Here is a 17,267-nt window from a genome sequence, read left to right on the forward strand (position 1 = left end):
TGCAAGATCTTATTCACTTCTTGAAACCTAGTCTATGTATTCTCAACAGAAAAGTAATTGGTTTATGTGGTTTAGGACAGATGGCATGGAGACCCCAAATTAGTTTTCATCTAAAAAACAGCAATGGTTTACCCAATAGACCTGTGCTTTTTTATATTCAAAATCATATACCCTTAGTGAGAATGCAAGTAACACTTTGTATTGCTTTTTGTTACCATTAGCCCCTCAAAACCAACTCAATTCTGAAATCGAACTAGATTCTATTTGTCTTTCTTGGTCTCCCTCTTCAAATTGTAGAATACCCTTTCATATGCAGCAGCTTTCTGTTCTGTCCACTCGACAAAATCAGAAGGAATATCTGAAACCAGTTCTCCACAACTGCTCATCCACAGACAGAACCAAGATAATTTGCAATTTCATTCTAAATCTAGGCATTGGGCACTGCCTTAAGAGTTTCAAAGCTTTTACTGGAGATGTCAAATTTCATTAATCAGTAGCTACAGCACAGAATGAGTATGAAGAATATGGGCATTGGCTTTATTAATTTTTAAGAGTGCTATATATCAATATACCTCTGTGGACTCAGAGAGCAGCGTTATGGCCAGTTATGAGATACGAGTGGGTAAAACCCCACAGACTTCACTAACCACAGTTTTGAGCCTAATGCTTAAAGAAACAGTACCAGAAATGTACAATGGAGAGAGAGCAATAAAACCCAAGACTACCCAGGAAAAATAAAAAATTTATCTGATTGCAGGTTGCACCAGCTTGTTTTAATTCACAGGACATTTCTAGAGATAAACTCTGGATTAAAAAAAAAAAAAAAAGTTTTAGAAAAGCTAAAAAGACAGCCTGGATATAAGACCCTAGTGGGAAAAAACAGGCTGAGAAGTGGATGCTCCAAAGAATTCTGCCATAAGGCACACAGAACCTAGAAGCATACAAAATTAGAGAAAAATAAGTAAATTCTGCAAACAGGCTTACCACCCAGCTTTTTAGGAAAGTACCTCTCCAGTTATTTTGACTATCCTTATACTATTGCCTTTGCTTCTTCCATCTACTCCTCTAGCAAAGGACTTTTCTTGTAACTTTCCCAGTTCTTGAGAATCTGCAGAGATTCAGACTCTCCCTTGAGCCCTGATTCACTGGTCATAAAATTACGGCTAAATGCCCTTTGAATGTGCCTGAGCAGGTATGACTCTCCCTTATCCACAGTAATAACCCACACAAAAATGTAAGCCGTTCTAAATCTGAATTTCACTCCCACTTGTATTATGAAATAACTTGGTTTTGTAAATGTCAACCTTCTACCTCATCTTCTTGGCATCTTTCTCTATGACTTTAGTAAAAGCTTAGGAGAGAAAGCCACCATAACCCATTCTTCTTTACAGTAAAGCCAAGTGGACAGGAGTAGGCAAATTAGATTTCCTTTGCCAATATTCTGTCTGTATCAGATGTCCTCATTCTCTGTTGATTTCACAAGACAAAAATTCCTCTAGGCCTTTCTACACACAAATTTAACTGTAGCTTTTCTGTCCTACTTTTGTCCTCTGAAATTCTAAATCATAATAATCTGTTATCCCCTTATTTTTTATCATGTATAATTTTTATCATTGCTTTACTCTTTGTTTATTTGCAATTCATAGTCATCTGCCATGTTCTTACCAACCTTTCAATCTATTATTCTTTTTCTAGCTTCCATTTATTCCTAGGTACTTACATGGTATATAGAAAATGATATGGAACATTATTCTTCCACTTCCCCATTTTAAGTCCTACTCTAATTGGCAGGTATTTCAGTGTTCTTACAGTGAAAACAACATAAGGACAGCAGTAGTTTCAGAAAAATAGCCTTTGTGGAAAATGCCTTTTGGATCTGGGTATAAAATCTATTTCTGCTGGCAAGTCTTCTTCAGTTTCTCACTACTGATCTAGAGTGGCTGATTGCAAACTTCTACTTGTTGGTATTCAAGCAAACATAGAATTGCTACAGTTCACTTTTCACTGGCAACACAAAATTCACAATCATGTTTTCCTCTATGCTTCCCCATGCTTACATTAATTTCTGTACTACACTGTAAATTGCCTTTTTATTTCAAACTCCCCAGAGATCCAGTCATCTTCCTCATAGAACTGCCTTGTCTTTGACACCTTTCATTTCATTGTTTTATCTTTCATTTCTACCCTCAGCTGTCACACCAAAACCTTAAATCGTTTCATTTTTTGTTGTGCTTCTGCCTTCAATCTGCAGGCACTGAAGACAATATTTGGCAAGAGCTTTCACACAGTAAAACTGGAAGAAAACCCAACAAAATTTTTAATCAAAGAAACTGCAGTTACTAAAGGCATTTAATATGTTGCTAAAGATGTTTTCTATGTGATCACAGCCGTTGTTGCAGATTAGATAAAAGGCCTATAATGTCTCAGTCATCAGCTGTACTTTTGGACTCCCTTAGTATCTGCCCTGAAGGAAATCCTAATAAAGTCTCCAACTTCCAGCCCCTAACTGATGAAAAATTCTATAATACTCTGCTTCCAGATCAGACTCAGAAATTTACTGGAATCACACTAGCATCTACTCCTAATAATTTCTATGACAGGGAACCTAAACACATTTGCAGAGCTTTAAATACTAATTGCTGTTAAATGTATAGACACTATTTTGAGAAGAAAAACTGAAAACCTTAAAACCCATTGGTTTACATGTATTGGGTGTGCAGCTAAAGTATATCAAGATGATATTAACTACAAGTAGATCAACCTCTAATTCATAAAACACAGGCACATACCTGTGTAGCTAAAAATAATATCCAAATTAGAGTTGATGCAGACTCACCAAAAAGACAGCACTAATAAAATCAGACCTCAGCTGTGACATTAATATATTGACTAGAACAATCCAATGACATACTAAATGACATTCAAATACAATTGGCTGGGAAGAGAATCAAAAAGGTCACCCTTTTCTTGTTTCTTCTCATTACTTTTATTACAGTAATTTACTTCAGACATGAAATTCATGATGAATTAATTCAATTAGTAAAAATTTTTAGAAGTAATAAAAACAGGATTTGTGATATTAGGACCAATATTTATAGTTCCAAATCTCCAATTTAAAAGCTTTCCTGACATTCATAAATTATTTAAGAAAACAAACTTCTTATTCAAAAAAAAAACCAGAAAAGGATTGTTTCAAAAGGTATAAAAACTAAGACAATCCTAAAGCATCGCTGAGTAGCTGCTATAGCTGAATAAGAATAGTATCCTGCACAGGTGTTGGCATGTTCTGACTAAGCTCCTAGCCACGGCTTTGGCACATACAGCCTGTTTTACTGCCACTGAGCCTGTCTACTCGTACAGCTTACCAGATGGTGGCTAGAAGCTTACTGTGTGTGTATCCTGACAAAAATGGAAGTAAACTACACACAGATTGTAAAGAGCTCCTTGATACGATTCTCAGACCAGAAATCAGTTAAAGTAGCACCAAGGTTAAGAATATACACAAGTATATTAGATTGGTTGTGGTTTTTAGAAAGAATACAGGAATTACAGAATATGACACAGGACATATCTAATTAACCTTAAACATGTTCTGAGTGTTGTCAGCCTTCCCCTCTCATTCTCATGTTTACACAGTTTCTAAAATACTTAACTAGTTCCCAATAGGCTGTCTTCCATTAAAATAAAACAAAACTATAATTAAACAATGGTGCCAACAAAGCCCCTTCAGCTTCTCTTCATTGTTATTTCCAAAAGTATTTTAGCCTGGGTGGACTTTTGAGATCAAAACCAAGTCTACATACACTGCTTGTTCAAAGCTTTGGTGGCAGGCAAAAGTTGGCTACGAACTATTAGTTTGCAAAACAGAAGAGAAGCTGGAGAGTCAAAATCAGAACAAGGGAAGTTTAGTCAACAACAGAGCAGGAGCAGCAGAAAAAAAAGCTGCCAAAGTCTTATATCCTGGAAATCAAGAGAACATCTCTTTCAAATTACTATTATGTTTGGACAAAAACAATCATTTAACAACTGAATGTATATCAAAAATTCCAAGTACAATACCCTCAAAATAAGAATTTTTTTATTTCCAAAGGATAATCTTTAGGAGTTAAAATAGTGACTATTTCAACTCTATCTTCATTATTATTTTTCTTATTTGCAATAATGCAAGGACAATATCATCACGTTAACAAACTCAGTGATCTGAAACACATAATTGGGGTATTCTCCCAAACTATTACGTTAACATGGATATGTGCTGCTCTTTCTGATTATTTTATCTGCTGGGTTCAAGCCAGGGCATGTACACCATATAGCATTGCAACCATTTTTACATGAAGTGTGAAGGAGGCTCGTGAATTTCTTTACTCTTATGAATATCCTTTTATAGCCATTTCCTTAGGCAATGGGCATGAAAAATGTACATACAAACAGCTGAGACAGATGTTATAGCTATATGCATTGTTCCCAAATTAGCTACAAGATCTAAGTATTCTAAACAAAATTTTAAAAATAATAATCAGTATACAACAGAAGTGTGGAAATATAATGTACATAAAGAATTCTCACATTAACAAATACCACTGGCACATGTGACAATCTTTAAAAAACTTTCTTCTTGTTTATTCGTTCTTTTACTTTTTAACCTGTAAAAAGTTGTGGAAATTGCTCTTGACAGATTTAAATCACAGCAAACGATGTCAGTTTTTCTGTATTGCTTGAAGAGAACAATTTCTCTACAGGTGCTACAGAAACATTGGATAGGTTTGCCTTCTACCATGAGTGAAGCGTTCCTGCAAAAATAAAAGCAGTTTCAGATGTGTGGTAAATTGAATGTCTGATTGACTAATCTGCTTTGGATGATTTACAATACTTAGCACATTATCTGAACTGTATATACACAAGATGATAAAAACTTGTAAACACAAATATGGCAAAATGTTACAAAGTATATAAGAGATGTAAACTGAAACTATTGGCTGAGTATATACTACTACTGCTACTACTTTAGCATGTTTTGTCCTGTGCTTTGCATACAGAATTCTACACTAGACTTTCAAACTCATGTAAATAACTTTTCAATTCAGCACCTCAGTTGAAAGAATTTCAAGTATTTACAAAGAGAATAGAAGTAGGAAAGAAGAGGGTGGCTGTTAGGGAGAAGAAAGGAGGACTGTAACAGAATAAAAGAGCATTCTTTGAAATGAGATTTGAAACCACTTGAGTACAAAAGAATACACTGTGCTTTTTTCCCCCCAAAGACAAGGCTCTGAGAGATCATGGCCAAACTCCACAGTAAGACATCTGACTGCACTTGCCTGAAAACATTCATAACATGTCCACAAAACTGTTTCCTGTTGCAGAATGTATGCTGTTTAGCAGTTGTGCTTTACACAAGTGGTTGTATTTAGCAGCAGCAGATTTGATTCACCTTTATTGTCTAAACATCACTCTGAAATTATTTCTGTTCCACTGGCATACAAAACCCACCCGTATATAGATCATTACAGGTTAGTGGCCAGCAGAAATCCTTCACCAAGGAACCTTTCCTAAAGAAATCAAACCCTTTACTTGATAGGAGGGAAGGTGTTACCATTTGACAATTGTTCAGTGATCTGTATAAAACGAGCTGGTGTTAAGGACAAATAAACTCTGAATGGGGGTGAAGAGCAGCAACCTCAATGGATCTTTCACAGACTACAAAGGCCAATAATAGCTTCTCTCTGTCCCAGTGATGCTTCCTCCTGAAGACCAAGATGATAAATTTTCAGTACTCTGCCAGAACTCAATCTCCCTGCTGACAGAGATTTCACTTTGGTTATTGCATCCAAGAAAAGGTAAGATCAACAAATGCATGATTATACAACAACTAGTTTTAATCATGATCGAACCTGTCAGGCCTAGATTTGAACTGGAAATACAATTATGAAAAGGCCTGTGACACATTAACATTATCTTCATAGTATGCAACACTAAAATGAAAAATAATTAAATTTTCTGGAGGAAATTGTCTGATTATTAATTCATAAACTGTTTGGAATACAACCTTAGCATTTTATTTCATTTAATTGTATTCAGACAAAAACAATTAAGACTTTACTTTCTACTCCCAGAAGTGCTGTTTGAATATACAAGACAAACAACCCTGAACAGGATGAGCAGTGCACGTTCCTGCTAGAGTACTTATGGTATGTTAGAGAGATTCGTTACCATGAAAACGAAATGCTAATGTTGAATTTCATTTTCCTTAAAGTGATGTTTACATATGCAAAAGCTTTGTTTAAATATTGGAAAATAAGACCAAAACACCAAAATCCGTAACTTAGTATAGAATAGTTAATTTAAAATATAAATACCACAGTTAGTGAGCACCTGAGCCCTTCCTTCCAGATTTTGGGGTCTGAGTGCTTATTTCATATTTCAATCACATTTCAGTAATTTGAAAGGGATCTAGTTTTATGCATGAATAATTTAAGCTGAACTACATTAAAATAGAAAAACAAAAACCAATTAGTATTGTTAACCTTGGCCTCTTTCAATCTACTTTTTTTGTGTAAGTACATATTGCAGTAGTTCACATATTGTCCCTTTTAACCACATCTCTGAACACCAATATAAGTTAACTGCTGAATTTTATATTGCAAATGTTTCTTCTGGGAAAACATTTCTTTTAAAATATAGTGGTGATTATTCCCCCAGTTCAAATACATTTACCATTCTGAACATTTTGACCTGCAACTGTATGTCAATTACAATTAATTAATATTTTTATATGTATTTTATCAATACCCAGAAATGCCAAAGCAGATCATAGTTTTGTTGTATCGAAAGCTAAAACTATGTATATAGGGTTCCAAAATTATTACAAAACTTTTCACACCTTTTGCATTATAAAATTTTTATTATGAAACAGACCATAAAAAAATGGAAGAATTGTAATTGGAAATAGACTTCTGTGGAATTTATATTTTTCCTCTCACACAAAATAACCCTTCTTAAAAACAATTGACATTTTTCAAGTGTAATGAAGTTTGCATTAATAACATCATAACCAAGGTACCCAACCAAGGGTGCACTGCTGTATGTCTTGTGTAGTGCATTCTAATGACAGCAATATCTCTTTTCTTTAAAAGAACAGAGACCCTGGCAAATGTTAAACATTCAGAAGAGCACTACAATTGCACAGTTACAGAGAGAAGTTGTACTGGCAGGATCCCATTCGGTGGGATTTCACCTAGCATGTTTCAAAGAGTGTGCGGTAAGCACCGTACATCTGTTAGTGAAGGAACAAGCACAACTAAACCATTCTCCTCCTTGACCCCTCCAAAATTCCCAAACGATTTCCGAGAGAAACGTTAAGGTCTTGACACTTTAATTAAAAGGGAACACAAAGCATTATTCCAGAGTTAATGAAATTACTCAATTATGGTCTCAAAGGCCGAACAATGCTGACATTACTGAGAGTTGTACAAGCATCATTCTGCCACCTGCTGTGTGTGCTTTGTGCGGAGGCTCTTATCCTGCTGTCAAGCTCCCTCTTAAATCGTGCAAAGTCAAATCCTATCATGAAGCCCAAAGGGAATGAGGGAAAGCATTGTAGGAACTCCTGCGGGATAAAGGAAACCCTTATGCACAACACAATTCCCAGCTCTTTCCATTTTTCAAGGCTGTCTGTCCTGAGGAATGTAGCAACGACAACAGTAATCAGTAAAAATAAATATTTTAAAGTCTTCGTATTTTTTATATTTATATAATTATGGGGTTTAAAATTTTTTTTCAGTAACATTCAAAGGTTTTTTCTTAAATTAAATACAATTTCAGGAGGTCCCTTTTCCAGGAAACCAAACCATTTGCATATATAATATTAGCAATTTTATTATCAGCAGTTTTTGCAAATAATTACAGAAAGAGTGAGATTCAGAGTCTCACAGAAGACAGGCTATTATTCTAAAATCTGTCACTATTTACACTCAACTATGGAAAGAAATATATGAATATGCAAAGCATATCTACAATTAAAATTAGGATCAAATGCATCTTACTTTCCAACATTCTTCTGTATTTGTTTTCAGTCTTGTGGGCCTGTTATTTTATTATTCTTAGCAGCATGTAATGACTCAAAATAAGCAATGTTCTTTAGCATAAAGAAACCCTTTGGATGCTCTGCAAGGTAATTTTATCAAGTACCAATGGCTTCAAATATCAAACAATCTATTTCTAGAAATGCATGGCTTTGGGTGTCTTAACAAAGCTGCAATGATGGATGGAAAATTTTATCTATGTTGTCTTTCATAAATTTTTCTTGCAGATGCATGAATTTTCTTTATTCTATACAGCTTTATTTGTAGCTAACATTCTTAAACATTTTCTTTTTTTCTCCATGTAGGCCTGTCATATTTAAAGACACGTTTAGGCAAAGCCTAAAACCAAAGCCATCATCACATCATCTATTACATACAGAATATCATACACAAATTTAAAAAAAAAGCATGGATTTAATCCAAAAAGGTGGGGTTTTTTTACCACTTTCAAGTCTATAGTAGGAGGTTTCAAAAAACTGAAGTATTGCCTAACAAAATATGTAATTATTTTAAATTAAGTTCCAGCAGAATCAAAGAACACTTTTTTAGCTTACATCCAGTTAATCTTGGATCATATTCTTAAAATTTGAGTCATATTTCCATTACTAGAAGATTAATTCCATAACTAGAAGAGGCATCACATTCTAAAGATACATATTCTTTGGTGCTTAATATCCACTATCACCACAATAACTCCAGCTCCCTGTGTACCTGATGACAGTCCCACTGGACAAGAAGCTGCACATGCTGTACATGTTGTAGAGCTACAGTCATGCTCATCAGTTCACAAATACACATTTGCTGGCTTGCATATCTTCTGAATGCTTTCCCATCTGCTGGCACTAAGGTGAGTCTTTCCCCTTTCCCCAGCCATCAAGCCAAATGGGAATTATAAAAACATATTTTGATGTTGCTATTCTTTAAGAGAAAGTTAGAAGTGGCCTGCTATTTTAAGGTAAGGCAGAAATCTTCTTCCCTTAAGTACCATTTCTGGGGGAAAATCAAACTAATAATGACAGCTAGACATCTAAAAAAAAATCCCCTTTCCCAAGGGGACACTGCACCTATGTTAGTCCTCAGAAAAATCTGTCTGTCCTATTATAACAACATAAACTCCATAGGCAATCTATTCCAGGGCTTCACTATATTTACCACCATAAATTGTGCACGATGTGATCTGAATCATTCCTATTGGATTTCTACTTTATTCTTTCTTGTTCTAAGAGGTTGTTTTGTTGGATTTGTTTTTTTAACATATTTCCTTTAGATTTTAAGGATGTATCCTGCCTCCCCTTAGTGTTCTTTTCTCTAGGCTACGCAATTTTAGTTTTCACCTTTGCTTTGACAGTTATGTTTCACAGACTTCTAATCATACTTATTGCTCTATTGTAGATGCTCCACTTGTCTTCTGAAGAGCTGTGATCAAACTGAACACAATGCTCCAGCCAAAGGTACATGCCAACTGAACAGAGCAAGACGAATATTCCATATCCTCCATACAATAGTCCTGGTTTACACTGCAGTATGCTGTTCAGCTGTTTTGCAATATTATGTCATTGTTGACTCATGCTAAGCTTGTTTTGTACAACAAACCCTAGAGTCGATTCTAAAAAAAACCCTATTTGATTGACTCTTTGTTTTCTTATTCTGTATTTGTACATTTGATAATTTTTTTAAAGGTAGAGCTTTGTACCTTTTCTTACATTACATGTTATTTCATTAAATCAATTCTCCAGCAGGTCAGGTTTTGAACTGTACTTCTGTCTTCAATTGTGCTTGCTGTTCCACCCCCACCAAACCCAGTTCATTTGGTCTGCAAGTTTAGTCAGCATATTTTCTGTTTCATTTTCCAGATCATTATTAACAACATATCCCGGCAAAAGCCTATTCAATATTTGCATGTTTCCAATCTGTCTTCCATTAATTTAGGAAAATTCTGTCAGGCCAGATTTCCACAGCTGCTAATCAGAATGATCTGTGAGACACTATCCAAAACCTTATTAAAAACATAAGACTCATATTTTGAGAATAAGATAAAGTGACAACATTTACTGCTCCTCTTCTATCCATGAGACCTCTTATCCTGTTATGGATCTAATTTAGACTGGATTGAAACACTTTTTCCTTGCAAATCCATTTTCATGGTTACTTCTGTTCCTGGTTTCTTCCAGATGTTCAGTAAAATTTCATTTATTCATTACAAATTTCCTTGGGAATTGAAGTTACACTGTCTCATCTATAATTTATTAGATTTTACTTTTTATCTCATCTGAAATACAGACATTGTATTTTCTTTCCCCTTCTCTAGACTGCAATCTTCTATCTTTGTAACTGGTATTAATTTCTTAGCTATCTGTCTGGAGTTTTACTGTACTAGCGAAGGACTGTAGAAATAAGTATTCCTAGTATTATCTGTCAGTCCTTTTCTTTCTTACTGAACATCAAATCAGTGCTTTCTTAGTAACCTTACTACAAACACAAAATGACTGCCTATTTCATTTATGACCCTTCCTCACTGTATTTTGGGACCTCATCTTTCCAGTTCTGTGCCTATATGGCTGTGCTAATTTATATTCAAGATCAGTAATCTGATTAAGCAATCATTTGGTTTTAGTTTCCTGTTAAAGATGAAAAAACAGGCCTGCAAGAAACATTGACTAAGAAAAACAGCCTGAGAAAGAGATAAAAGTTGAGGCCCTCTGAACTAAGGAACACCTCAAACAGTCGCAAGACGAAACTATAGTCACAGTGTGGATAGTGTGGAGGTGGAAGCTGATAAGGCTGCCCCAATAACAGGATGCAGCTGGAGGGTGGAACCCTGTGGAGACAGGACAGTTCTGCTCTGGTGCACCTGGTCAAACTTCAAGGGCCATCTGTCTAGTGAATGACCTTTGCTTCATTATCCACGAAATGCATATTAAAGTTGACACCCCTCAATATGCTAACAAAGACTAACATGATCATGCTAATTGCATCATCCCATGAAACACCTTACCCTTCCCCACACATGGGATACATAGGTATGTAGGTCAGCCTAGGGGGCGGACCCAAGGAAAGCAGGTATAAATCGAGGCAGGGGGCAAGGAGGGGGGTGTGTGTAGGGAAGTGAAGACAGATACAAGCAAAAAAGACAGATGCCTCCTGGAACCCTCACTGCAGGATCAATGAGGAAACTCAGACAGGTGATCTCTATTCCCTCTACCTCCCCCCCTTTCCTTTTCCTCCTTTTTCCTTCACTACCATTAAGAAATGCAAGGCATATTGTACTGCTTACCACAACTCGCTATACACTTAGCCAGTTATCGTGTGTTCAGTTAGTACATTGTGGGTAGTTAATAAATGCTTGGACTTTGAGACCCACCATTGTCCACTGTTGGGAATTTGAAAATCTGAATCACTTATCTCCCTCATCTGAGTGGGACATGACCCTTCCCTTCTGTTTGAGAGCAGAGAAACAGCAGATCTAAATTTTGTATGTTTTCTTCCATAGAACTGAGGAAAAACTTGGGTATTATACATGTATATATGTGATATTTCAACCGAAAGTCTTGTTAATTACAAAAGCTACGTTTGTATGATCATTGGATTTTACTTCTGCATTTTTTAACATACGATTGGCCATAATTTCAAAATCTGTTCCACAGAAACAGACGTGTTAACTCCAGAAATGTCCAATGTGCATTTTGATCAAGTTGTACACCAAATAAAACTTCAGAAAATGAAATTGCATTGTAATACATTATATGTGAAAATAGAATTTACTGAACATAAAGAAGTTGCAATCGCCCTGCTAATAACTAATGAAAGCAATCAAACATAGAATGTACTCTGTGAGGAATCTGGGAGAATAAAAATATAAAAATAGGAAAAGTATATTTCAACAGGATAATGAAAATCACATTATCAAAGGTTCTCTACACTTTTAATGACCTGTGAGTGCATTTTAATTAATTTAAATGTTTAAAGCAGTACTCTATGCACATTCTTAATCTAAGAATATTTATGCTATTGATACTGGCTTATTAAGGGCTAGATATGTAAACAGTTTAGCCTAATAGCCTGTTACTGTATAATTTAATTGAGTCTTGTAACAAAGACTTTAAAATCAGAATACATTCCCTCAGAAAAATTCCAGTTGCTTCTTCACTGTTTCAGTGATAAACTTCATATCAAAGGGACCTTAGGTTTTAAATTACACGTCAGCTTTTACAGGATATTACAATAACACAATATATGTCTGTCCTTGAAGTAAATGTTCTAGCTCAGCTATGAGTCATATTTGCATCTACTTAAAAGTAAGCACAGACATTTGTTAGATCACTATTTAGCTGTAAGACACAGAAAAGATTTTAATTCATAGTTCACTCCTATGTAACAGTACAGTTAATGCAAACTTTTATAATTTTGTCTCAAGGATACAATTTCATGACAAAGTATTTGCTTTTTACTGAACGTGATATAATCCAAATGCCTAAATTTTAAAACTGGATAAACTGTTCACTCTGAACTTTCGTAAACTTTAAATGTTCAGTTACATTTACTGAAGAGAGCTAAACAATATTCGACGGTAAATTTTACCTAGATTTCCCATAACTTTCTGTTTTCTTTTACTCTATTTTGTCATAAATGAAGTGTTCGAATACAGGGGTTTTAATTGCATTTATTTCTTCTATATATTCCTCACCTGAACCCCATGGAACTGAACTATTTATGCCCTGACTCTTACTTCCTTCGTGGTATTAAAGATAATTTAAATGAAGTGTAACCTGAATAAGTGTAAGTCAATTTTACCCTCCCCCCAAAACATTTAAAGATTTATTTTCATTATTGTAAATGAGAACAAGACTATTATTTATGGTACACTCTTCAATAAAGACACATACAAGACACAGCAGAATTTAAAATTATCTCTTTTGATATAGGTCAAAGGAGATGAGGCACCACACAAGTTTGATTCCAAGTATCACGTAAAATGATCTAAGGAAGGCAAGGCACTCCTTTATACCTAATCCTTTTGACTGGAACAACTACTCAGACAACTAAACTGTTGAGCAAGAAGGCACTGTTTTAACAAAATAGCTTAGATTAAAACTGTAGGTTCAATAAATGTGCACTACAGGACAGAGTTCTGTGAGTATCTTTGTTTAAAACTTTTAACTCACCCCTTCACCCTCTACAAACTCATCATTCCATCTGCCATTTATTTCTAACAGCCTGAGAAGTAAGACAATTCATATGCGGTATCTAAGGTAGTATCCTTTGTTAGAGGAAAGGAAATATTTAGAAATAATAGATCCAGGAAATGTGAAGAAAAGGTACTGTTCTAGTGTTTGAAAAGATGTTTGTTGTGCACCTAGGGTTTCAGATTATTGCTTAGCCACGGTAAAATCTAGTACATTCAAACAGGCCCATATTTTTCTGATGTCTTATTTCTGGAGCCACTCCAGTCTTCTAATCCATTGATTAAATAAAGACATCAGGGCCTCTGGTAGGACTCATTTGGGAAACATAAGATCTGCAGAAACACAGATGCTTGCCAGAACTAGTCAACTAACAGTGCTCATGAATTTCAAAGCACAAGAAAGAGCCAGACGGGCATACTACCTGTGTAGGGTTTATATATACTAGGAGCAAAGCATAACTCTGCTGAAGTTTACTATAAAAATCCTGATGACTTCAGTAGAAACAGGAACAAAAAATAAGATTTCATAATCCAAGACTTATCTGTTCACAAGTCAAAATGAAAAGAAGATATCAATAAGAGTCTAAGATGAAAGTTTCCAGCCACCAAATGAAAAGCAGGGAAGGTGGAGATGGACTAACTGGCAGGTGTGTACCTGAGTATGACTCAGGTACTAATAGGTGGGGAGACAGTACAGAGAATTATTTCCAATATGTGATGAGAAGCATTTCAGAAAGCAATAGAATATATAGTTTTTTTAAATTTATTTGGAGGTTCAGGAGAATGAAAAGTGATGAAAACAGAAATAAAATGGTGTTTGTCAGAGAAGAGGTGCATTACCAGTGTCAGACAGAAGAAATGCCCTTGCAAAACCAGATAGAAACGTATTAAAAATAAATCACCATAGATAAATTCTTGTGGAGACAGGGAAAGAAAAGACTGAAGCCAATTCTGTCTACATCACTGTAAACTAAAGCTTTTTTTCTACTCAAAAAGCACAGTTTAAACTCTGTGGTTCTCAAATAAAAAGAGGCCAGTATAACAGTTTTAAGAGATTAAGACATTTCAGGTATTAAAATTTTACCTTAATTTTGAAAAATAAAAAGCAATGTTATATAGTCCCAAAAATGCAACCGCAATAAATACACCAAGTAGAATACAGTAAGTAAACAAAAATTCCTTTCAACAATAAAAAAAATCAATAAGGAATTAATTTTGATTTTGCACAGCTTCCAAACTGAAACAGCAACACAGCTTTGGTATACTCAGGTTTAGAAACTTTCACTGATTATTAAGAAATCACCAAGTTTTTGCCCTTAGTCTTCCAGATGTTACACCTTTTAGACCCAGCTGAAACAGATAGGTTGAAATGCTTGAAAAGTTTGCAAGCACTACAGAATAGGTCAGGATTTCTCCAGTTACAAAAGGAACTTAACTGAGCAACAAGCATTTATACCCAGTGCTCTTCCTCTGCAGGGTAATTACATCAGACACTCGAAAAGTAGGTTGCTAGCTTCAACTACTCTGAGTTCCTATTATTGCTTGAAAAATTAATTGCAATAAAAATTTATATTAAAAAGAAAAGGCTTGTTACCTACCTGTCCTATTTACTTTTACTAAGTATGACTTCTTTCAGTCATGTTGGACAAGTATCTTTCACCACAGCTTAGTAAAAGTTTAAAGTGTACTTTGGATTAGATACTGAGTGACTGGAAAGAATTACAGCATCATTCAGGTTGGAAAAGACCCTTGGAATTGAGTCCAACCCTCAGCCCTACTCTACAAAGTTCTCCCCTACACCATATCCCCCAACATCTCATCCAAACGACCCTTAAACACATCCAGGGATGGTGACTCCACCCTCTCCCTGGACAGCCTATTCCACTGCCTGACCACTCTTTCTGTGAAAAATTTTTTCCTTATGTCCAGTTTGAACCTCCCCTGCTGCATACCTCTGAGTGTCTTGCCTATCTTCTTCTTCTCTGCATCTTTGACGGGATCATAGGAAGAGCTTTCAGCACCAAGGAATTTTTGCTGCCTAGCTTCCCGCAGAGCTTTCTGGGTGGGACCCAACCCTTTCTTCCTTTGACAATCATGGCCTGCTATAAAATAAAATCAACAAAAATATAATCAGAATTCATTTTTTACTTAGTCTTCTGGAAGATATCTCTTTACTTAATATTAGCTAGACATGTGAAATTCTAAAAGAAACACCACTTTTCAAAAAGATACTCAGATATTAATATCTTTTATAAAAGGTAAGAAGTATTCCAAGACTACATGTAACTCTGCTCCACGAATCATTTTGATGTGATCTATTTCAGCTTACCTAACGGTACCCTAAATTCTGCCCCCAAAATGCAGCAAAGATTGTAAATCTTGCAGTACATTACATCCCAGTAAAATGGATGCAATTCTTCTTTTTCCTCAGAGCCAGAAGAAACATCATCTCCTTGCATCCTACCCAATATCTACCACCAATGCATTATTCTGATTTACAGCCTGCATTCCCTTTTGCTTCCCTGCACTTTCTCCCAACCCACCTTTCAAACAAGGATTACTTATGAATAGGTAACTCAGCAAAGAAATCCTAAGCAGGTAGCATAGCTATAAATCATCAGAATAGGCTGAAAGGAATATAAGGAAAGTAGAGCACATGTGGGCTACAGTACAACGCATCTGCCACGATCCAGCAGAAAGAATACTATTCTCTGACAGTCTTTGTATTGGCAGCTCACATACCTGAACACAGTCCCTGGTGACCCCTGCACCTTGTTGAAGTATGTACGTGGGTCTACAGGATGAAGACTGGAATACTGAATTCCAACAGGATTTGGGCCCTTACACCCCTCCAGTTATTAAAAAAAAATTATCAGATTGAAAAATACATTATATAGCTAAAATCCAGACTGAATGAAAGTATTTGACACTATGAATTTCTAAATACTTGCTCTTGTAAAATAGTTTTATTAAGACCTTGACACCAAGATGCAAACATTCTGACTTAAAAGGAAAAAACCCCACCACCCTCTCCACTCTTGAGGTAAAAAAAGTGGATCAAGCAAACACAAAACCCCCAATCCAACTAAAACTGTAGCTGATAAAGAACCATGCCTGTTCTAACAAAATATCTATATTCTCTCTACTTTAAAAGTTAAAGCTACTGTCACAGATAGCCTGAATAATACCTTTCTCTGAAGAACTGTATGCTGCAAGATTGGTTTATATGTCAAACACTTTCTACACACTCACTAACTTCTACCCACTAGCAGGTTCCTCATGGAGCATTTGGTTTGTTGGTGCTTTTGAAATACACATACTTATAAACCAACAGAGTTATGACAGTTGAAGTGCTTAAAAAGTCAGTAACCATTAAAAAAACCCTGAGCAAATTATAAAGAACTGTTGGATTGCACTAAGATGTCAACAGCTTGTGTTTACAGATTTTCTATTCTGATTCAATTGTAGATGGAACAGGGACAACAAGGTTTAAGTACTTTAACTGGTGCATTTTAAATTTCTTTTTGCATGACCTTCTAACAGCAATTACATTAGATCAAGGAAAGGAAAAGCACAGTTAACAGGCTTAGCAATGAGTTAATTCAACCATGAGTAAAGAAACTCATTGAATTCAACTTTTGAATATAATTGGGTAATAAATAAGCAGCTGTTGTTTTTAGAAAATACAAGAAACTTACTGAGCAAGTAACAGCTTTATAACATGCTTTTAGAACCAGCTGTTATAGCAGCATTCACTTAGGTTTATAAGAAAGCCACAATCAACACTGTTAAATTCCTTCAGGCAAAAGTGGTCTTTTTTCAGAGCACCACTTAACCCTGTGTCTTGATGCGTAAGTAAGGGTGCGAGTGTTCTGTTAATATACACCAATAACCTAAAAAAAAAAAAGAAATTACCTATTTCTCTTTGATAATTAGATCCCTCTATGTATGATCTTGATATCACATCAGGGAGGACTAGATTTAAAACAAAACCGTTTTTTAATGTA

The 17,267-nt window shown here is 35.4% G+C and overlaps 1 protein-coding gene across 1 annotated transcript in view; it reads right to left on the minus strand.

The window, feature by feature from the left end:
• SPAG16 (sperm associated antigen 16) overlaps positions 1-17,267 on the minus strand; it is a 417,235-nt gene that overhangs the window by 371,724 nt on the left and 28,244 nt on the right. The window contains 1 exon segment of the mRNA XM_074910337.1: positions 15,216-15,362. Coding sequence (XP_074766438.1) covers positions 15,216-15,362 — 147 coding nt within the window.

This window comes from Athene noctua, chromosome 7 (genome assembly GCF_965140245.1).
Source record: "Athene noctua chromosome 7, bAthNoc1.hap1.1, whole genome shotgun sequence".
Lineage (NCBI taxonomy): Eukaryota > Metazoa > Chordata > Aves > Strigiformes > Strigidae > Athene > Athene noctua.